Here is a 22,441-nt window from a genome sequence, read left to right as displayed (position 1 = left end):
TTTTCCCCCCCGCCGCCTTCTAAACACGCTCGTTCGGCGCCCAGAGTAAACCCGTTGTCTTACTCGGCTGATCCCTCCGCCCACAGGAGGAAAGCGCTAGCCACGAGTGCAACCAGCGCCTGGTGGTGCTGTACGGCGTGGGCAAGCAGCGGGACGAGGCGCGCCACGCCATCAAGAAGATCACCAAGGACATCCTGAAGGTGCTCAACCGCAAGAGCACGGCGGAGACGGGTGAGCTTTGGGCTGTTTGAGTTTTACAGTGCACGGCTCTGGTCCAGGTTTTTGTTTTGGTTGTTCTCACCCTCATTTGTGGCTTCGGGAGAATTGGGTGCCAAATGAGCGTTGTTGTTGTTGTTGTTGTTGTTTTGGGCAAGGCCAGCTGTTGATGATGTCGTTGTCATCTCCATCAATGATTGTCCATGTTCCCCATGTGTTCATTATTATGGCGCTTGGAGGTTTGCATACTTCCTTGTGGTTGGATTGAGCTGCTATTGTGTCCCTTGAGCAGCAAGTGACACAGCAGCGATCCATGGCTCCTCAGCTTTTTTGGGGGGGCTTTGGGTGCGGGGAGGGGGGTCATATTCCCTATTGTTAAGACCCTCCTCAGCAGTCCTCCTCACAGTGTAGCCCCCCGACTCAATAGAAATACCACCAAAGGACCATTGACTTGCATGGTTTCACGATTAGTTTGTGGGGAGGGCGTGGGAGGGAGTTCTGGTTATTAATCACCCCTCTCTCTATCTTTATTGCTCTAATCTCTCTCTCTCCATCTCTCTATCTCCACCTTCTTTATCCGCCCAGGAGGGGAGGAGGGACAGAAGAGGAAGAGGAGCAAGCCAGAGGCCTTCCCCACTGCCGAAGACATTTTCTCCAAATTCCAGCACCTGTCCCACTTTGACCAGCACCAGGTCACCTCTCAGGTCAGTCCCCACCGCCCTCACACCCTCACCCCCCAAACCCCATCATTAACCTCTTGAGTGCCTTGGAAGCGGCTGATTGGTAGTTAACAGTGTTAGTAGTTTACTAGCTGCCAGCGCGGTAACTCCTGGCTCCCAGGGACTCCCAGGGAATTCAATGGCGTTTCGATGCAAATTAGTTTTTGTGTGCGGAGTGCTTCGAATGCTGTGGTTATTTAGAGAGGTAATGTGCTGAATTGGCTGTACCTTGCTTTCTCCGCAAACGATCCCTCCAGCACCCCTATTTACCTCACGTCGCCGTCCCCCGTGAGCACTCAGGGAAGGGGGTCCGGGGGGGGGGGATTGTATGACTGCCTCTAATGACGTGTAAAGACTTTCCTTGTGGAAAATTACTTTGTAGTAAAGTTGAAGTGCTCTTGGCGTCGGAATGTGTGGAACGAAGCGAGCCATTAGCATAACAAGAGACTGCCGGGACACTTGGAGGGCCTGTTCACTGGATGTGACGCGACTCTGAGCCCCTGTTCCTCTGGGTAATTAGCGCTGCTTACAGACAGTTCAGGACCTCGGTTATGGATAGTTTGCGGCTCTCCAGAGGGAGTAGACTCGTCAAACAAAGTTGGAGGGGTTTCCCAAACCGATGCGATGGATAAGTTTGTGGCCGCGTAGCAATGTCTCTAATGTTTGTCTTTGATTGATTGGCAAAGCAGTCCTCAAGAGCTTGTGTGCCCAACACACGTTTTCCTGAGAGCACCTTCTCTGCTCTGAAATGTTGAATCCGTACGGACTCAAGTGATTACCAACACCACTACAGTCACGCTTGTTGAGCAAGTTTAGAGATAAGCGGGTATTTTGTCAAGAGGGAAATCATTTCAATAATTATTCATTGCTCTGTGTATCTGTTCGTTCCTCCCCAAACAGGTAAAGTTGTTGTTGTTGTTGTTGATGTTTCTTCCTGCAGATGTATCCTTGGTTGCTAATCCTTTGTTGACATCCCAAATGCCTTCTGTGTTGTACACAGGTGTCCAGGAATGTGATGGAACAGATTACCAGCTTTGCCTTAGGAATGTCTTATCATCTGCCCCTGGTCCAACACATACAGTTCATCTTCGACCTCATGGAATACTCGCTCAACATCAGCGGCCTCATAGACTTTGCCATTCAGGTAAAGTCAGACACTAATTCATTCAGACACTAATCTTTATATCTCTTTTTTTTTTTTATTATTGTGCAATATTAAATGTTTTTAAAGTGGAATGGAAACGATTTCCCACTCTTGGTGAAATACCGTCAAAACTACTGCCGTCCGTCTGGAACACAGTTATTTAACTTTCCATCCACTGCCTTTCAAAATAATAGCGCAGACTCAACATCGTTTTGTTAACTAAACGCCTCACTTACGATGACATGAATATTGGTATGTTTATCTATCCCAATCGAGTATTGCTTTGACGTTACTTCATTTCCCTTTCTTTTGTGGTTTGTTTTCATCGTCCCACCCACACAGCCTTCCAGAAGTAAAACTACCGCTATGTTTTCGTGCGTCTTTCCCTGACCTGATGTCCCCCACTCCTCTAGTTACTAAACGAGCTGAGCCTGGTGGAGGCCGAGCTGCTGCTGAAGTCCTCCACCCTGGTGGGGAGCTACACCACCGGGCTGTGTCTGTGCATCGTGGCCGTGCTGCGGAGGTACCACTCCTGCCTCATCCTCAACCCGGAGCAGACGGCGCAGGTCTTTGATGGGTACGTATGGAGACGGAAGTTCAAGACGATCCACCATGAATTAAAGCCGCGCAAAGGGGAACGTTTATTTTTTAATGTACAACTTGTGAAAGAGTGTTGTCATTAAAGCTGGATGGGAGTTGGTGTTCTCCTAATGCACGAGCTGGAAATAAATTGTTGACTGTTAATTAAAGCTGCATTATGGGAAATGTTTTTTTTTACAGCTTCATTGTTTGAGTTGTGAGTAAACATCCTCCTAATACAGACCTTACTCGTAGCCCTTGTTCATTGAAGTTGAATTGCATTCTGGGTATGGGGAGGAAAATCGAACACGCTGCTTTAAATGAAAATCTTTCTGAATGGAGTTTTCATTTTTTACGACGAATGCGATTGGTTGTGAGCTGCTTGACGCATCGTGTCTGTGTTGAACCCTGACTGTGTGTCCATGTGTCGTCAGGCTGCGCATCGTGGTGAAGTCTGGTGTGAACCCCGCCGACTGCTCTTCGGCCGAGCGCTGCATCCTGGCCTACCTGTACGACCTGTACACCTCCTGCAGCCACCTCAAGAGCAAGTTCGGAGAGATCTTCAGGTGAAGGGGCCGCCTCTGGTGGTCCTGCAGCTAGGAGCCATGTCTAGCAGCTGTTCTTCTGAGCTTTGACGTCCTTATAATAGGATTGCTTTAGAGAGCAATATATATTTTTCGTAGCGATGTTCAACATTAGATTGCCTCTTGAGCGAAACTATGTAATCTCTTTATGCTTGCCAATTTAAGGTGGTGCTTTAAGTTCCGTGTTTTCATTAGTTGCAGATGTGTAATTTCGTTTAAGTGTCAGATTTCCTGCAGATACTTTGAAAGGCTGAATATATTGGGCTATAAACCTCATCCTTCCGTTCCTCTCCATTTCCCCGTTATTAGTTATTCTAAATCTATTTTATCGCAGCCCTGTTCCTATAGTTGACTTAGGAGTTTCTTTTCGTTTTTTCTTCTATTTAGCATCGGACTTACGGGAGGACCTTTTTATTTTATTATTGAAGAGGGGTCAAACATCGCTAGACCGTTTTTTATATTAATATTGTTTGGCTCCAAATTTTTATATCATCCCTAATCCTTAACCTTTCACCTTTTCTCCATTGGACGCCCAGCGAGTTCTGTTCCAAGGTGAAGAACTCCATCTACTGCAACATCGACCCGTCGGACTCCAACATGCTGTGGGACCCGGTGTTCATGATGGAGGCCATCTCCAACCCCTCGGCCCACAACTTCAACCACTCCATGGTGGGCAAGCTGCTCAACGACAGCCCGCCAAACCGCTACAGCTTCGTGTGCAACGTGCTCATGGACGTGTGCGTGGACCACCGGGACCCCGAGAGGTGTGTTAGCGTTCACGCTGAGGACCCGATGTATCTGTGGTGGTGGAGGTTGTCTTTGTCGTCGCTGCATGGGGTGTTTTGAACGGCGTGATGTGCCGTGCGTCGCGGTGGAAACAACTGTTGAAGCAGCCTGCTTTCTACTCTGCCCGGCTGTTGGCATCTGTACGATGTGACTGTTCCAACAGAGGCGCTCTTTTTGTGAACACGCCCTTCTTGTAATACAATCGTCGATCAGAGTTGTGTTGTGTCAGACTAGAATAGACGGCGTAGCTAAAGGATTCGGTGCATTGATGTCATTGTCGACGGTGCATCTCAAGAAAGGGGAGCAAACAAACAGAACGCCATGCTGCTGAAAGAGCTCGCTGGAGAGTATTGCGTGCTGTACCTCGCTTATGTCCCCTTTGGTAGTCTGGTTCGCGTCTCACTCAAACAGTTGTTGTGGTGAAAAAGCAAAGCTATGTTTTCCACCTCTCTGGTCTGCGGCTGCTCTTGTTTTTGTCCCCTCGGTTCCACGGGGGTCACTCTCACCTCCGGTTCACTCGTGTTTCTCCAGGGTGAACGACATCGGGATCCTGTGTGCGGAGCTGACGGCGTACTGCCGCTCCCTCAGTGCCGAGTGGCTGGGCATTCTCAAGGCCCTGTGCTGCTCCTCCAACAACGGCAACTGTGGCTTCAACGACCTGCTGTGTAACGTAGATGTGAGTGTGTGTTTGTGTTTGTTTGTTTGTGTGTGCGTATACACCATTACTACTACTACTACCACCTACTACTACTACTACTACTTCCTGCACCTTCAAAACACAACTATTTGGGGCATTCAATGGTTAATATTTTAGATTTGTTGCTTTATAAACTATATTTATTATCCATGGTAAGATTTTGTTAAACTATCATTTGATTTGTAATAGCCTGGTGCAAATTCATAATTCAAAGCAGGACTTTTTTTTTTATTTATTCTGAACGAATTTTCAAGTATATTAATAATTTACTAGAAAAAGTGAATTGATATTCGAGCTCAGCACTCATAGTAATAGTTTTCTCCATGATTATAATACCAATACCATAGACTCAAACTACGATTTAGTCTTTTGGCAGAATGCATTAAGATGATTGTCATTAATGAGCAGATTTTAGCCATCTTACCAAAAGTCTGTGGGCACTGGGATTCGATCCCTGAACTTTTTGAGACTCAAACACCCTCTAGACTATCCTGCCCCTTACTGCCCTTGCACTCTTAAAGCTGGAGTAGGCAATTGGAAGAAACCTGCCAGAGAAAGCTAGACCTTGAAAGTATCCGACCAAAAACATGGGAACCCCTCCATGCACCCAATAATTGGTACCCCAGCTTTAATGAATACGTTCTTGTTCCCCAGGTCAGTGATCTGTCACCATCCAAGCCTCCAATAACTGGACTACCCCAGCTTTAATAAGTACGTTCTTGTTTCCTAGGTCAGCGACCTGTCGTTCCACGACTCCCTGGCCACCTTCGTGGCCATTCTGATCGCCAGACAGTGTCTGCTCCTGGAGGACTTGGTGCGCTGTGTGGCCATCCCCTCCCTCCTCAACGCAGGTATGCCCCCCCCCCCCCGAGGTACCACCCGTAGACGGAGAACCAAAGAGAACCCAGCGACGACAAAGTTTTAGAGATTTCTTGATTTGGAATTATTTTGTGTGCGTGTATGTTTTTTGTGTCTCTTGAAAAACCCGCAAGATAAGCCCGTGCCAGCCATTTTTTCTGTGCCAGGTCATTTCAAAGCGTCTATATCTAAGAGCTCAAAGCCGTGGGCCCCAGTTCTAAATGGATTTATAGCATATAGCAGCCGGTCTCTGGGGCCTTCTGAAAGGCTGGACATTCGAGCTGTATAAATGCATTAGTTCTCTCTCTCCCCCCCTCTCTCTCTGTCCCTCTCTCGCGCTCTCTCCCTGAGAGCAGTAAACATGGTTCGTTTGATCTGGGTCCATCAAGTCCGTGTTTGCTTTGTGCCCCAGCCACCTTTTCCCTCTTTCTCGCTCTCCCTCTCTCGCTCCCCGCTGCCGTGTTCTCTCCCAGCTTGGAGACAAACAGCTATTCACTGTCGAGACTCTAATGCCATGCCAACCCCGGCCTTACACCGCTCGCGAACACTTTGTTCCGTGGCCCCTCTCTCTCACACAATCTCTTTCACATGTTCTCTAGGAAAATGGCACTTTCCCTTTTTCAAACTTCTGGAGACGATCTAGGGCACTGTTTAAATTTAGACGTCTCCACTGGGGAGACATCATGTCATGTGTTGGGTCTTGGGACCATTACCTCACCTGTGTACTCTCTGACCCCCCCCCCCCCCTTTCAGATTTAGACGTCTCTACTTGAGATACCTCATGTGTTGGGTCTAGGGACAATGACACATGATGACGTCTAGACTTGGAAGACATCATGTCATGCGTTGGGTCTTGGGACCATTACTTCACCTCTGTACCCTCTTTCCCCCTCCCCTTCAAATTTTGTCGTCTCGACCTGAGATGCCTCATGTGTTTCATCTTGGGACTATAACCTCACCTTTGTACTCTATCCCCCCCTCCCTTCAAATTTAGACATCTCGACTTGAGGTGCGTCATGTGTTGTGTCTTGGGACCATAACCTCACCTGGGTACTCTCTCCTCGTCTCTCCAGCTTGCAGTGAGCAGGACTCTGAACCAGGAGCCAGGCTCACCTGCCGCATCCTCCTACACCTCTTCAAGACCCCCCAGCGTAACCCTGTTCCCCAAGACGGGGCCAAGTCAGGTACAACCATCCCCATCACCTACCCCCCTGTCCAAACTTCCATTACTTCCTCTGGCCGTCTGTTCTGGAAGTGCCCTCGTTTTCTCACATTCAATGATTTCAGACATTTCTGACCCGTACAATGATCTGTTGTTTCTGGGTTTATCTTTCTTCCCCCTACAGAAAAATCCCCCGTCGGTATCCGGTCGTCCTGCGATCGCCATCTGCTCGCCGCGTCTCAGAACAGCATAGTGGTGGGCGCAGTGTTCGCCGTCCTCAAGGCTGTCTTTATGTTGGGTAAGAGATGTTCCTTTATTCCTGCACAGACACTTATAAGCACTCTGGGAGAACTCCCATTACTGAAAAGGGTGACACACAGGTCACGTCAGAAATGTTCTTGCAACACCAAATTTCAAAGGGAGAATGACATTACAAAATATTTAATGTCAGCTTGCTTTTTAACATGGACTTGGTAACTCACAACTCTTATTCGGATATGCAGAATCCAAACAGTTCCTTCTAGTGTAGGATTATCTTTGGGAAGTCACTCCTTGCTGCAACCCCGTTCCGTGTGTGTGTGTGTGTGTGTGTGTGTGTGTGTGTGTGTGTGTGTGTGTGTGTGTGTGTGTGTGTGTGTGTGTGTGTGTGTGTGTGTGTGTGTGTGTGTGTGTGTGTGTGTGTGTGAGAGAGTGAAGGCCTCCAGGTTTTTACCCCATGAATACATTCATCAGCCGGGACAGGAAAAGTGACTTCTTCTTCTCCATGTTTAATTCAGGCGACGCAGAGTTGAGAGGCTCGGGCCTTTCGCATCCCGCAGGCCACGACGACCTATCGGGAGGCCGCAGCGTCTCCATAGAAACGGCCAGTCTGGATGTGTACGCAAAGTATGTGCTGAAGAGCATCTGCCAGCAGGTACGTGTCAATTTGATTTAATGTTTTTTTTTTTATTATTATTATTTTTTTAAAAAAAATAGGTTCTGTGTGAAAAGGTGTTTGAGTAGGTTTTCGACAGGCCTGCTGACGCTCGCCCCATCGTGCTTTTGGGCAGTACGAAAGGACGTCTGGAAATAGAAGTTGTTTCGTCACGTTTACCCTTTTGAAGATGATCCGCTTTGACTATCACGCTGTTAGATTCATATTATATCTTGCCAAGCTCTAAATATGTAAGTTATGCACTTTGTGCTGTATTTTACGAACAGGCGCATCTTGCAATAGTGGAACATGTTGCTCGGTGAAAAATGAGGACACCATAGTAAACCACGAACGGGCCATAAAATTAGAATCAACTTTGATTTAAATTTTTACATTGACTCACTTATATCATCGGATGCCAAAACTGCATCCATAGTGTCTTTTTTTTTTAGTTCTTTCTCGCCGGCAGATGTCAGTTATCGGTCGTAGAGACACTGTCTGCCAGAGCGGTTGCCGGAATAGCAGATGGCTGAATCTGGCCTTTTTTGTTCTCGGGGGGGAAATGAGAACGCTTTGCTGTTAGCAAGTGTTGTTCAAGCGTGTGCTGTGCTGCTCCAGTGAGGGAGGGGGTAGAGACCACTACTGCCGGCTGGTTTGTCTCATCCAGCAGCAGCTATGGCTGCTCTGCATAACGAACAAGACTGAATAATGAACGCGGCTTCACATCGTGCTCATGCTAAGGCTTCGCTGTCACGCGGACAGAGTGGGGGCTTTCTACTCCGGTAGAAACTCCCTCGCCGCGGCTTCGGCGGCCGGTCTCCCACGACGGGTCTCTGACACTTCCCGTCCCGCCACCTCGGTGTCTCGCCTGATGGTACGTCCCAGCGTGCCGCCATGCTGTTGGTGTTACTAACCCCCTGTGCCCCCGTCCCCAGGAGTGGGTGGGGGAGCGCTGTCTGAAGTCCCTGTCGGAGGACAGCAGCGCCCTGCAGGACCCGGTGCTTGTCAACATCCAGGCCCAGCGGCTGCTGCAGCTCATCTGCTACCCCCACCGGCAGCTGGACAGCGACGACGGGGACAACCCCCAGCGGCAGCGCATCACGCGCATCCTGCAGGTGGGCACCCCCCCTCTCTACTCTCCCCCCCACCCCCCCCCCCCTCTCCATATCCTCATTCTGCAAGTGGCCACACCCACCCTCTAGTCCCGCCCCCCCTTATACTCATCATTCACTCGCCCAACAGCACACTCTAGTCCCCACCTCCTCATCCTCATCCTGTAGGGGGCCCATTGTGTAAATCAACACTGCCACCTGTTGGCACCAAGTGGAACTGCTGAACGATTCTCTCCCCTCCCTCCTCTCCAGAACATGGACCAGTGGACCATGAGGCAGTCGTCCCTGGAGCTGCAGTTGATGATCAAACAGAGCACCAACAGCGTGAGCATCCTAACCTTTACCTCCTGTCTACCAGTGGAATCACTAAGGGGGGGGGGGGGGGGGCTTTTGTGCTCTGATTTGCTTCTCAACCACTAAGATGACCAACACCTTCCACCTCTAAAACCAGGAGCTCCACTCTCTGCTGGAGAACATCGCCAAGGCCACCATCGAGGTGTTCCAGAAGTCTGCAGAGATGAACTCCATGTACCCCTCGGGGAACGGCGACGGCAACCCCTCCTCCGACAACAACAGCAGCAACAGCAAGATGAAGCCCATCCTCAGGTGGGTCTCTGCTGACCTCTGACCTGTTGGAGTCTCTGCTGACCTCTGACCTGTTGGAGTCTCTGCTGACCTCTGACCTGTTGGAGTCTCTGCTGACCTCTGACCTGTTGGAGTCTCTGCTGAACTCTGACCTGTTGGAGTCTCTGCTGACCTCTGACCTGTTGGAGTCTCTGCTGAACTGTTGGAGTCTCTGCTGAACTCTGACCTGTTGGAGTCTCTGCTGAACTCTGACCTGTTGGAGTCTCTGCTGACCTCTGACCTGTTGGAGTCTCTGCTGACCTCTGACCTGTTGGAGTCTCTGCTGAACTGTTGGAGTCTCTGCTGAACTCTGACCTGTTGGAGTCTCTGCTGAACTCTGACCTGTTGCTGCAGCTCGGTCCTAAATATTTAGAGAAATGGGATTTTATTGTTCCATGCTAATGTGAGACATTAGTATACTATTCAGCTAGAAGCAGAACCTAAACACCCTAGTAGCACACCACACTATCCTGTTGTATGCATTTAGTGTAAGCCATAGTGATGGTATACACAGCAGTGGGAAGGAAACTCCTGTATACAAACGGAAAACACTAGCCCTGGGTCATCCTGCATACACACCAGTGGGGAAAAAGGAAAAAAAACCCTAATAGTAAACGGTCTCTAACATCTCCCTCTTCATCCTTGCGTCCCCCCAGCTCCTCGGAGCGGTCGGGGGTGTGGTTGGTGGCCCCCCTCATAGCCAAGCTGCACACCTCGGTGCAGGGCCACGTGCTGAAGGCGGCCGGGGACGAGCTAGAGAAGGGCCAGCACCTGGGCTCCTCCTCGCGCAAGGAGAGGGACCGGCAGAAACAGAAGAGGTCTGTGTTCACTCACACCGACCGCACGCCTCGGGTCACCCTGTTTACAAACAACCCAATCACGCGTAGAAGTTCATCCTGTATACAAACTGAGGGCGTGAACGGTTGCAAAAAGTTGTAAACGGTTAAACGACCCCTTTTTTTTTTTCTGTGTACACAGTGAACCATTTTTTTTATTAATTAATGAATTTTCTTCTTTTTTTTTAAAGTGGACCACAGTCGCGCTCTAGGGGGATTATTTGTTTTTCAACACGGCGGATGCGCGTGCAGAATGATCGCATAAAGAAAATTTGTTTGACCGGTTGCCATGTGGTTAATTTGCAGTGGCAGTGTTAATTAGCGATGTTGTCAGCTTACTGATACATTAAACTGTAATCAGAAAACGCGGTTATATGCTATAGACCCTATAGTATCTGTGCTATAAAGGGTTTATACTTTCAACACTTTATGTTGAAATTATAGACCGTCGCGATTCCCATTGAAACGAATGGCGCGGTGATTATTATTATTTTTTATGGTTTTCGTTTACAGATTTTAACGGTTATGATTTACTAACCAGTTACACGTGTACACCCCTAATACAAACACACCAATCGCTAGTGTATTGTATATATCTCTGGATATATACACGCACGATCGCACACAATAGAACCCCCTGAGGTCAACACCATCGCGATGTTGTCAGCTTACTGGAACCCTGATCCTAATTTAGGTGTGATTGTGATTAGCCATTGCAAGCCTTTTTGAAAATCTGCCTCTTCTGCATCACAAGTTGGCGTGTCCATCTAGATGTATGACGGATAACGTTTGCTACAGTCCCCTGGGCAGGCTGGTAGACTGATCTATCCAGCACACGTCTAGGTGGACACGCCCACTTGTGACATCAGAAGAGGCAGATTTTCTAAGCTAATAATGTCACCTTTTAACATTAGAGAAAGGAGGGTCCGCACACTGTTTTAATGCTCCAGAAGTGGATTTATTAACAGGCAACGTTGTTATCGCTAGGGATCTTCATCTTTTTAAGACCATTTAATATTGCACATGGGGAAAAAAGTGAATTTGCGCCGTAACTCCATTGGACTGACTTCAACCCCGCCCTGTCTGTCCCCAGCATGTCCCTGCTGAGCCAGCAGCCCTTCCTGTCCCTGGTGCTGACCTGTCTGAAGGGCCAGGACGAGCAGAGGGAGGGCCTGCTCACCTCGCTCTACAGCCAGGTGCAGCAGATTGTCACCAACTGGCGGGAGGACCAGTACCAGGACGACTGCAAGGCCAAGCAGATGATGCACGAGGCCCTCAAGCTGCGGCTCAACCTGGTAAGCTGGTGGCCGTAGTGGTGGTGGTGGTGGTGGTGGTGGGGAGCCTGGACCAATCTCGCAGTGCTCGCGGTTCTTTCTCGAAGGTCGGGCTCCCCTCCCGTGCAGAAAGGTTTCTGCTCAGTACGAGATACCCCGACCCAGCACAGCCGTTTATCAAATATGAGGCTAAATGCGATCGGTAGAAGAGCTCCCTAGAGAGATTCTCAACAACAGCAAAGATGGCTGCCGCTGATGTCGAACGAGCCTGGCATCGCCAGAGGAATTGCAAAGAACATCATCTGCAGCCATCTTTGTTGTGGCTGAGAATGCCCCTATGGCTATGCTCTGCATCAACATCGTATTTATCCCGGCTGATATTGGATAAATGGTTGTGATTTGGTTGGTGTATCTCGTACCGGGCAGAAATCGATTTGTATATGAGGGGAGCCGGACCTTACCTGCAGAGCAAATGGAACATGAGCCCGCCAGATGAGTCTGGTTCCCTAGGCTAGCAGTAGTGGTAGTTCTACACAGCGATAAAGGATCGCAGACGTTTACGGTATACGAGGCAATGACGGTGCGATCGTCTGAGAATTTGACAATCACTAGCTGGTGAACACGTAGACTGAAAATAGCCATTTCCCTTCACTACAAAGTCCTGTACGATGTCTGCCCCACCAACAGCTATGGTGTTGAAAACTAATATGCTGTTGACAGTAAAGTATAGAGCCTACCTGGCACTTTACTATGAATGAATGAATATAAATGAATAATGATTGATCTTTATTGTCATCGTACAAGACAACTACATTTTGTAGGAGCAGCCCTCCAGCTGCAGAGGAATATAAACATAAAATATAAATATATAATATAAAAACAACAATATCAATTTATATGGTTGGCACTGTTTTTATATTATATATTTATATTTTATATTTATAGAACTGTGCAGCTGGAGGACTGCTTATATTCATACACAATACAGGGAGTTGAACGACCCTCACTAAAAAAGACCTCCAGGTCTCAACTTTGAGTCTAGATTTCTAGCAGCCAATCACCACTGCTTACTATGAGGGCGTCGGATGATGAGTGTGAGTCACCGGTGTGAACGAGAGGACCAATGGCGTGTCTCCGCTGGGGCAGGTGGGCGGGATGTTCGACACGGTGCAGCGCAGCACGCAGCAGACCACCGAGTGGGCGGTGCTTCTCCTGGACATCATCAGCAGCGGCACGGTGGACATGCAGTCCAACAAGTGAGGCCCGTCTGTGCGGGGGATCCCATTGGACGATGGAGTTATAGTGACAATTAGGGCCATGGGTGGGAGTTTTTCCCCAGCTGTAACTGGAGGGAAAAAAAGATTTATGCCGGGTAGGGGTCTTTTAGGAAATGGGTTGGTCACTAGACCAAAGGTGTTTATATATTTATATATATATATATTATATATACACAAAGGTGTATATATTCTCACACTATGTGGCTATAATTGTATTACTTTAATTGATGTGTTTCTGATGCAACTCTGTATCTGAGTCAAGTGAGTTCCTGAGTATGTGACACTGCTATCACTATTTAGTCGAGGCCGTCGTTCCCTTCATCCAAAGGGTCTTCAGCTACACTTTAACCGCATGTCGTTCATGAGCAGGTAGGGGTCTGGCTCGAGGCTCGAGGAGGTCCCGGGTCATCTACGGACCGGCCCCAACCCCCCCGAACTCCGCTAGACCCTCGTGCCTGCCGTCAACACCAAACACAGTCACTGACTCATGGCGTGTCTCTCTGCCGCAGCGAGCTGTTCACCACGGTGCTGGACATGCTCAGCGTGCTCATCAACGGCACGCTGGCGGCGGACATGTCCAGCATCTCCCAGGGCAGCATGGAGGAGAACAAGAGGGCCTACATGAACCTGGTGAAGAAGCTCCGGGTGAGGGCGAGAGAGGGGGCCCCTCGGGTCCCCGCAGGGCTCCACCCTCAGGGGCCGTTCTGCTCGCATGTGTGACACTGAAGATGTGGAGCTCTGCCGACGACAAAATATAGACGCAACCCTCCAAATGTATCTTTTGTTATTGTTTTATATAAATCGAGAAAAAAAAAAAGAAAAGCTGATCCATTCACCGTTGCATGCCTGTCTTTTGTGTCCACTTTGACTTTACAGTGCATGCTTGATTGTTTGGTCGTCTCTAAATATAGAGGTCATTTAATCACTCCAAACGTTGTAAATGCTGGCCACGGAGTCACAGCTTCCACCAGTTGACCACCAATTGTTAACTTGCACAACGGAAATGCCCTATCCACTTAAGAACCCCAACAGAATAGCACATTGAGCGCGTTAAAACTGCAGGCAAATACTAAAATGTATCTTCACGGAAAAAATGACAGCCTAAACCGAACCTTAACCAGGTCAATTGGACCTGGTATTTGCTATTTCTGACACCGCCTTCTCCCCCCGCCCTTGCCTCTCCTTGCCACGCCGTAGAAAGAGCTGGGCGACAGGCAGTCGGAGAGTCTGGAGAAGGTCCGCCAGCTGCTGCCTCTCCCCAAGCAGACCAGGGACGTCATCACCTGCGAGCCCCAGGGCTCGCTCATAGACACCAAGGGCAACAAGATCGCCGGCTTCGAGAAGGAGGTAGGCCTCTTCCTCCTCCTCAGAGTGGTCCACCACAGATGGGTCGGATTCTTTGCTTTCAGAGCACGCTACACACTCCCCAGTGCGTTTTCATGACTGAAGCTTCTGTCGATGGATGATTGTTTTCAGAAGGCCACACACTCGCAAGATTTTATTTGATTATATTTAGGCGACTGTAGGAATGATTAAAGAGCTGTCGTTTGGGATGCTGTGTGAGATTCTGTTTAGAGTTTAGGGACAATCTGACAATGTTCTGAGCAAATTCATTTTCCTACTACATTTTAGACCTTGCCCCTGACCCCGTGCTACTAAAAGTGGACTACAACTGAAGCCAATAAAGAAACTCAACCAAATCATCAGCACGGCAGAACATGTTAAACTAAACTAAACAGGCAAAACCGCTTCGGCAAAAGAACTAAAACGGAAATGAATAAAACAAAGTGAGCTAATAAAAAGTACCTCCACCACCTCTCTAACCCCATAACCCCCCCCCCCCCCCCGGGCTCTCTCCAGGGCCTCCAAGTGTCCACCAAGCAGAAGATCTCCCCGTGGGACGTGTTCGAGGGCCTGAAGCACTCGGCGCCGCTCTCCTGGGGCTGGTTCGGCACGGTGCGCGTGGACCGCAAGGTCTCCCGGCTGGAGGAGCAGCAGCGCTTCCTGCTGTACCACACCCACCTGAAGCCCAAGCCCCGCAGCTACTACCTGGAGCCACTGCCGCTGCCCCCGGAGGAGGAGGAGCCGCCCACGCCCCTCTCCCAGGAGCCCGAGAAGAAGGTGGCGGAGGCGGCCAAGCCGGAGAAGAGCGTGGCCAGCACGCCGTCGGACTCCAGCAAGAAGAAGACCAACAAGAAGAAGAAGACGCCGGCCCCCAAGACCGAGGTGAGGGAGGGGGGAGGCAGCTGACCAGTACAGAGCCAGTACAGAGCCAGTACAGAGCCAGTACAGAGCCAGTACAGAGCCAGTACACAGCCAGTACAGAGTCAGTACAGAGTCAGTACAGAGCCAGTACAGAGCCAGTACAGAGCCAGTACAGAGCCAGTACAGAGTCAGTACAGAACCAGTACACAGCCAGTACACAGCCAGTACACAGCCAGTACACAGCCAGTACAGAGCCAGTACAGAGCCAGTACACAGCCAGTACACAGCCAGTACACAGCCAGTACAGAGCCAGTACAGAACCAATACAGAACCATTACACAGCCAGTACACAGCCAGTACAGAGTCAGTACAGAACCATTACAGAGCCAGTACACTTTTATTATTTGACGTGTGTCCCGTATTTCTGTTTGAATCCTGGGAAGTGTATTTTAAGAGGACTAATCCTAGGATGGGGAATGTTTGAGTTAAGATAACACTTTGTTAATCCCCGAAGGGAAATGCTGATGTTAGTGCAGCGAATACCACTGCAAAACGACGCAAATAAGAGTAGAGTGGTAGAACACAAACAAGAGTAGGAACACAGAGCGGAATGACTAATGTGTGTGTATATACACAGTACTATTCAAAGCAGCTTGCAGGTAATGTATATTTAGGTTAATCTTGCTCAAGGAGACCTGCAGGCATTGGGTTTTGATCCCTGCACTTTGCCGACGGGCTCAAACACTGTCCTGCTGATGTCCTACCTAATTCTGTGCGCTCATCAGTCTTTGTCAAAGCTTTTCATGCGTGGGTGTGTCGTTGTTGCGTCCCCGACCCAGGACTTTGTGAGCCGCACCCCAAGCGGCGTGCCCTACGGGCCGGGCATGCAGCCGGACCTGATGATGGGCCAGCAGAACCACCCCTACGCCAGGATAGGCTACGGGCAGCAGCCCATCGGCATCTACGCCCAGAACCAGCCTCTCCCACCAGGTCAGCTCCTCACAGCGCACGTGTCGCAGTGGCAGCCCGTCGCCGCTCGCTTGGGACCTGAGCCTCGTTTAACTGCCATCAATCAAACTGTGACGAAGTTATTGGGAATCTTCTGGGACAGCCTCTGTGTTACGATTCATTTTGTTGTTTTCGATTTAGAATTGGATTTTACTCGCATCGATTCATTTAGCTGTTATTCTTATGAAAGTAAGGTTTAAGGTCACAGAACAAGTTTTTGGTTGGGGTTTATTACAAGCTGTTGGTCCTAAACGTAGGAATATATGACCATAGAAACGAGGTTCATCAGTTGTTTCGCCTTTTTCTTTATAGCACAAGCACACCATGACCAAATAAAGTGAAAGCTTCATGGCAATAAAACCCACTTGTGATTCTGCCTCCTTCATAAAAGGGACTTTATTCTAAATATCTGTCTCTTCCCAGGAGGTCCCGGGTTGGAGTCGCCCTACCGCCCGAACCGCAACACCCAGATGAACAAGATGATGCCTACGCGGCCCACCTACCCAGGCATGATGCCAAGCATCCCGGGCGGCATGATGATGGGCATGGACAAGCAGTACCCCATGGGCTACAAGCCCCAGCCCACCATGCCCCAGGGCCAGATCCTGAGACAGCAGCTACAGGTCAGACTGGTGAGTCAGTCTGCACTGTGTAGACTTGACCAAAAGGGGGAGCTGTCGAGCTGGATACAATGATATTGTTGTTGTTGTCAGAGAAGCTTAGATCCAGGAAGTCTACAAGAGAATACCATAACCCAAGTAACAGTAAGAATGACAATTGGTATAACCACACAATAAATCAAATAGAATAAACTATGGTCCAAAAAAAAAAAATATATATATTTACATGATAATAAGATGTGCATAAAAATGGCAATGATTTTTTTACACTTTGTAGCCACTATGAGATGTAAAGTGTGGCTGTGGCGGCGGTGAAGCCTGTTTTTAGTGAGGTATGTGATGAAGAAGTCTCTTGCTTTCCCCGGGGGGGGGGGGATAGGAGATGAGCAGGTGAGTGCTTACCAGCGTGTCCGCTGTGTGTGTGTGTGTGTGTGTGTGCTGCGCCGTCTAACTCTGTTTTCTCCAGAACCAGAGCATGATGGGCCAGCAGATGAGACAGATGACCCCCAACCAGCCCTACACGCCCATGCAGCCCGCCCAGGTGACACATTTATCAAGCACACTTAACTAACAGCACTTGACCCAAAGTGCTTCCCAGTATAAGACAACTGTGGAGTACAAAAATACAAAGACTCACAGCGAAGATAATTCAAGCAAATAAAAAAGGGATTAGAAATGCAAACAAATGCAACGGAAATATTAATATAATGATAAAACACAATGACAAAATGAAAATGAGCTCGCGTGAATGCACGATGGAGCAGAAATAGTCGGAAGCAGGGAGGGCGAGCGTAGTCGAGAGCGTAGTCTGAGCCTGGGGTAAAAGCAAGAGTCGGCGCTGACCCCCTCGACCCTCCCCGTGTCGCCTCCCTCCAGAACATCTCCCAGGGCTACACCTCGTACGCCTCCCACATGGGCCTGCAGCAGCACCCCTCGCAGGGCGGCGGCGGCGGCGGCGGCGGCGGCGGCATCGTGCCCACCGCCTACGGGAACCAGAACTTCCAGGGCTCGCACCCCGGCGCCAACCCGGCGGCCGTGGACCCCCTGCGGCAGATGCAGCAGCGGCCCAGCGGCTATGTGCACCAGCAGGCGCCGGGCTACAACATGCAGAACACGCAGAGGTCAGGCCCTCGCCCAGCCCTCCCCCTTTGGTTTCACTACATTTTACACCTAGGGCATTTAGCCCTTGACGCTTTGATCCAAAGTGACTTACAATAAGTGCGCTCGCGTGTATTCACAATACCTTTTGTATGTGAGGATCAGTTGTGTGTTTTGTGCGCCTTTTGTGCGCTTTGCTTCCAGTTGTATCTTCATGCGGATTGGCGGAAAGTAAAGACTTGTAGCGTAGCATTAACAGTCTTTGCTCTCCATCTCGCTTCCTTTTCCTCTCTCACCCTCCCTCCGTCTTTCACTCTCCCCCGCTCTCTCTCCCTCACCCTCCCTCTGTATCTCACCCTGTCTTTTTCCTTCCCTCACTCTTTCTCCCTACCCTCTCTCTCTCTTTCTCCCTACCCTCTCTCTCTCTCCCTACCCTTTCTCTCTCTCTACCCTGTCTTTCTCTCTCTCTCTCTCTCTCGCTGTCTCTCTCTCTCCCTACCCCGTCCCTACGTCCCTACCCCGTCTCTCTCTCCCTACCCCGTCTCTCTCTCTCTCTCTCTCTCTCTCTCTCTCTCTCTCTCTCTCTCTCTCTCTCTCTCTCTCTCTCTCTCTCTCTCTCTCTCTCTCTCTCTCTCTCTCTCTCTCTCTCTCTCTCTCTCTCTCCTCCCTCCCTGCCCCGTCTCTCTCTCTACCCCGACCTCCAGGTTCCCCCACCAGGTGTTGCAGCAGCAGGCTCCCATCATGCACGGCCTGGGTCACATGCCGGCCCAGGGTGTCCACCCCGGCATGAGGCCCAATCAGATACTGCCAGAGCAGCAGCAGCAGCAACAGCAGCAGCAGCAACAACAACAACAACAGCAACAACAACAACAACAACAACAGCAACAGCAGCAGCAGCAACAACAGCAGCAGCAACAACAACAACAGCAACAGTTCCTCAGACAGCAGGCCGCCGCCCTCAGAGTATGTGTTTATGTTGAGCCTCCTTTAGCGTAGTCTCAGAAATCGACCTTCATATAAAGATCTAATTCTAATCCGAATACAAACTGTCTCTGAATGTTTCAACTCCTCACAGTAAAGACGGACACTGTAGAAATGCAAAAAATTTCTACAGTCCCCTTAAATCCCTTTCTGAAATCCATTCACGCAAATTAGTATTCTGCTGTAGAATATCTCCGTAACGAAACAGGAAACAAGGCCTAAATCCATCCCTTGCGGTTCTGTTTTCTTTGGCCAGGCTCTGTTGGGTCCCCCCCGCAGAAGTTCTGCTGGAAAACAGTAGAGCTGCTGGATTGGAGACTTCCTCTAGGGACTTGTATTTGCTGGTGTAACCCACAACGTTTTGGTTCAATAATTGTTTGCCTAAAAGTAGAAAACTGCATTCATTGTTCGGCACAGTTGTTTCTCCTTTTGAAACCAGATGGTTTAGTTTCACAAGGTGGTGAGAAGTATTACATATTTCTTAATTTAAAAGCACTAAATCATTCCAGATCATGAAGGGCTTTCTTAGGCGTGTCTTACAATTGGGTGAATTGGGAATTTAGGAATCGGAAGAACAAAAAGGCATTCTTTAACATTGACTATTGATCTTTCTACCGCCCCCACCCTTTCTCTTTCTTTCTCTCCTCCCTATCCAACAGCAGCAGCAACAACAACAGCAACAGCAGCAGCAGCAACAACAGCAACAGCAGCAGCAACAACAGGTCCAGCAACAACAACAACAACAGCAGCAGCAGCAGGTCCAGCAGCAGCAACAGGTCCCGCCGCAGCAGCAGCAACAGGTCCCGCCCCAACAGCAAGTCCAGCAGGTCCAGCAAGTCCAGCAGCAGCAGCAGCAGCAGCAGCAGCAGCAGCAGCAGCAGCAACAACAGCAACAGGTAGCAACATCCCAGACCCCTACCCAAGCACAGAGCCAGGCGCTGGGCATGCAACCCCTGCCCCCACAGCAAACCATGGTAGGTTCCATTCGCTCAACGCCTGACTGTCTTTTAGCACCCCCACTCCCACCCCAGGCAAACACTGCACTCAAGGAGCGGGCAGGTGTATGTGTATGTGGGGGACAGTAGCATGGTGTTGTCACTCGACAGAGAGGGAGCGAGAGACGGCACACCGGGTCTAATTGGCCGTGTGTGGCCGACGCCGACCAGGTGTCGGCTCTTCTTAGGGCAGACGGTTGTCCCCTCCTTGAACACGGACCCGAGTTAGTGTGCGGAATGAACACGCGTGTGGGGGCGTTGTGGCGGTAACGTTGGCGATGTTGACAACACGGAAAGTGCATGGAAAGCCCCCCCCCCTCCCCCCTCCCCCAGGCAAAGCTCTCTTTGCGTCAGGAAAGGATCGGAGGTTAGGCTGAGGTATGAAGCTGTGTAGAGCCAGGACATATTATATATCCTCCTCCCCCCCCACCGCTCCCCTTCCCCTCCCCAGCATTGTTTTATTGTACAGTCATGGAATGGAAAACCTTGTGTGAACCGTGTGACTGACGTGAGGCGTTTGTCTCGTCTCTGTGCTGTCTCTGCTTCCAGTTCCCGAGGCAGGGCATGCAGCAGACCCAGCAACAGCAGCAGACTGCAGCTCTGGTTCGGCAGCTGCAGCAGCAACTCTCCAGTAAGTGCAGACTCTCTCTGTCTGCCCGTCTGTCTCTGTGTGCAGACTCTCCCTGTCTGGCCGTCTGTCTCTGTGTGCAGACATCGGCGGTTCGCATCACCGTCCGGCCTAGCTCTGCTCCATTGTAACATATTTCGCTGTAATCCATTTTGGAATTTTGTAACTGTACGGTTCTTTGTGCCATTGCTGGAAAAGTGTGTTAAGTTAGTTATCATTGAAGAATGTCCTGTCCTATGAATCAAGAACATTTGTATTCTTTGTTTCTTTGTGTGTTTGTTTTTTTTAGATACACAACCAGGCCAGAATACCAACTCATATTACTGATCGTCGTTCGTCGAAGTGTGCTGCGAGCCCCCTGCCCACCCCACCATATATACATATATAAATATATGCAGGAGCATCCCCAAGCCTACCCCCCCTTCATCTGTGGTGGACCGGGCCACAGAATGAGTCCAGTGCGGTGCAGGTCCGTTCCAAGAGCCCTGCTTTGTGCTCATGATCGGGGAGGTGAATGCCTCAGGCGATGGAAGGAAGGACTACCAAATGGACAAACCAACACCCCCCCCCCAAGTTTACCACTGAGTACAACTGACAAGGAAATGGCTATCATGTTGAGTCGTGTATTTACAGAACATAGTTGCAGAAATCGGCAGAGATCTCGCTGGGAAATAGTGTGGCGAGCTATGGGGGAAGAGTTTATGTAAAAAAAAGAAAAAAAAAAGTACCAGAAATTATAAGAATAATGCAAGTTTTTTATTTTATTTCAATTTGTACAATTTTTTCAGTTTGGTGTATTTCTCATTAAAAAAAATCATGTCAATTGTATGTGGTAGCCTATATTGTATCGATGTAATTCACAGTGAAATATTGTAACACTTTAGTTGCAGCATAATCCTCAATACCATCTCAGACTGAATTATTTAAGCTTTTATTCAAAGTGTTTAACGAGGAGACCTTTACATAGACGCACACTTGAGCGAAAACTAATTGCCAATTATCGGGGGGCTCTGTATAATCATGCCTGTTTCAAAGTCTTCTCAGGCTTTCGGTCGTCCGTGTCCAAAGGCTCCAGGAGGCTGAAAAGCACCCAAGAATCAGACCCGTGCGCCCTACCCTCGAAGGGGCAGCCGGCAGGCTGTCCCTCGGGACCTGCGCAGGAAGCATCGGGTCCCCAGCCTGCACCACCAGCCTATCCGTGGTCCCCGGAACGGCGTGCTGCAGGTGCCTGCCGTGCATCCACATGGCGGCCGGTTTCCAGCCAGCCGCAGTCGCCCTGGTCACCTCTGTCCCGCTTCGAGGGCGCGTGGCGTTGGTCAGCCTCACGCAGCCCCCGCCGAAGGCCTCCAGCACCATGTACGCGTACTGGCTCTCGCAGTGGGGCTCCACCGCGGAGGGGAGTACCCGCGTCGCCCTCAGGAAGCGGTGGTCAGCAGCAGTCGGCCGGGCAGAAGCGAGGGTGACGCTGGGCCAGGTGGAGAGCGGGAGCCGTGCATCGGTTCAACTGGCCTCCCAGCGAGTTGACCAGCTCGGCGTCGAGGACCTTGAGCACATTGCAGTCATTGTCAACTCGGTCAGAGTTCGGAACGCACAGGACTCGGAGGAAGTACCTGGGGCCGTCCATCGTGGACCTCTGAGACCCTTCCACGGGGGCGACCATGTTGTCGCATATCAAAGACGAGCCAACTTCCCCTGTGGACCGAGTAGAGAGGGCGGTCGGTTTACACACTCACTGTTTCCTCCCCGGGGGAGGGGATGTGTAGGAACAGGATGCAACGCTTCATACTTCGTGCAACGACTTCGTCGTGAGGTGGCTGTGGTGTAGCTCACAAGAAGTCGATTCATTTCAAAGACAGCGCAGCGTAGGACTTGCGAGAAAAGTTGGCATTGCATATAGGCCAAGGAACGATTCAAACTCAATGTCCCACAACTTATTTAGGGATTGATTTAGTCTTGCCCTCTAGCTAATACGATTCAGAACACTGTATTGCCCAACAAGAATACATAGTTATACAGTTATAGATGGACTAAAACTGCTATATATTACTACACATAGTAAAAATACTTACAGAAAATACATAATTGGATAGTATCAGCTAGAAGAGCATGCTGACACCTAGGGGTA

General features: G+C 49.8%; 1 protein-coding gene across 4 annotated transcripts in view; it reads left to right on the top strand.

The window, feature by feature from the left end:
• med12 (mediator complex subunit 12) overlaps positions 1-21,139 on the top strand; it is a 31,286-nt gene extending 10,147 nt beyond the window's left edge. Inside the window, exons 16-43 of one of the 4 annotated variants that reach the window (XM_079744642.1) lie at positions 87-231; positions 802-920; positions 1,936-2,079; positions 2,493-2,656; positions 3,093-3,224; positions 3,779-4,006; positions 4,560-4,704; positions 5,456-5,576; positions 6,657-6,767; positions 6,930-7,043; positions 7,522-7,658; positions 8,594-8,773; positions 9,023-9,094; positions 9,222-9,376; positions 10,051-10,212; positions 11,324-11,525; positions 12,651-12,760; positions 13,291-13,426; positions 13,979-14,128; positions 14,642-15,007; positions 15,826-15,976; positions 16,418-16,617; positions 17,081-17,155; positions 17,491-17,735; positions 18,417-18,675; positions 19,353-19,667; positions 20,238-20,319; positions 20,606-21,139. In XM_079744642.1, the coding sequence (XP_079600768.1) occupies positions 87-231; positions 802-920; positions 1,936-2,079; positions 2,493-2,656; positions 3,093-3,224; positions 3,779-4,006; positions 4,560-4,704; positions 5,456-5,576; positions 6,657-6,767; positions 6,930-7,043; positions 7,522-7,658; positions 8,594-8,773; positions 9,023-9,094; positions 9,222-9,376; positions 10,051-10,212; positions 11,324-11,525; positions 12,651-12,760; positions 13,291-13,426; positions 13,979-14,128; positions 14,642-15,007; positions 15,826-15,976; positions 16,418-16,617; positions 17,081-17,155; positions 17,491-17,735; positions 18,417-18,675; positions 19,353-19,667; positions 20,238-20,319; positions 20,606-20,643 (4,458 nt within the window). In that variant the 3' untranslated portion in view covers positions 20,644-21,139. Of the gene's footprint in view, positions 1-86; positions 232-801; positions 921-1,935; positions 2,080-2,492; positions 2,657-3,092; positions 3,225-3,778; positions 4,007-4,559; positions 4,705-5,455; positions 5,577-6,656; positions 6,768-6,929; positions 7,044-7,521; positions 7,659-8,593; positions 8,774-9,022; positions 9,095-9,221; positions 9,377-10,050; positions 10,213-11,323; positions 11,526-12,650; positions 12,761-13,290; positions 13,427-13,978; positions 14,129-14,641; positions 15,008-15,825; positions 15,977-16,417; positions 16,627-17,080; positions 17,156-17,490; positions 17,736-18,416; positions 18,676-19,352; positions 19,668-20,237; positions 20,320-20,605 lie in introns of all 4 variants that reach the window. The other 3 variants (XM_079744641.1, XM_079744643.1, XM_079744640.1) reach the window with 3 other exon arrangements.
• Positions 21,140-22,441: the final 1,302 nt, after the last annotated feature.

The sequence above is a fragment of the Pollachius pollachius genome (assembly GCF_949987615.1).
Source record: "Pollachius pollachius genome assembly, chromosome: 10".
Classification (NCBI taxonomy): domain Eukaryota; kingdom Metazoa; phylum Chordata; class Actinopteri; order Gadiformes; family Gadidae; genus Pollachius; species Pollachius pollachius.
Note: the sequence above shows the minus strand (reverse complement) of the source record. Positions and strands in the feature narration are given on the sequence as shown.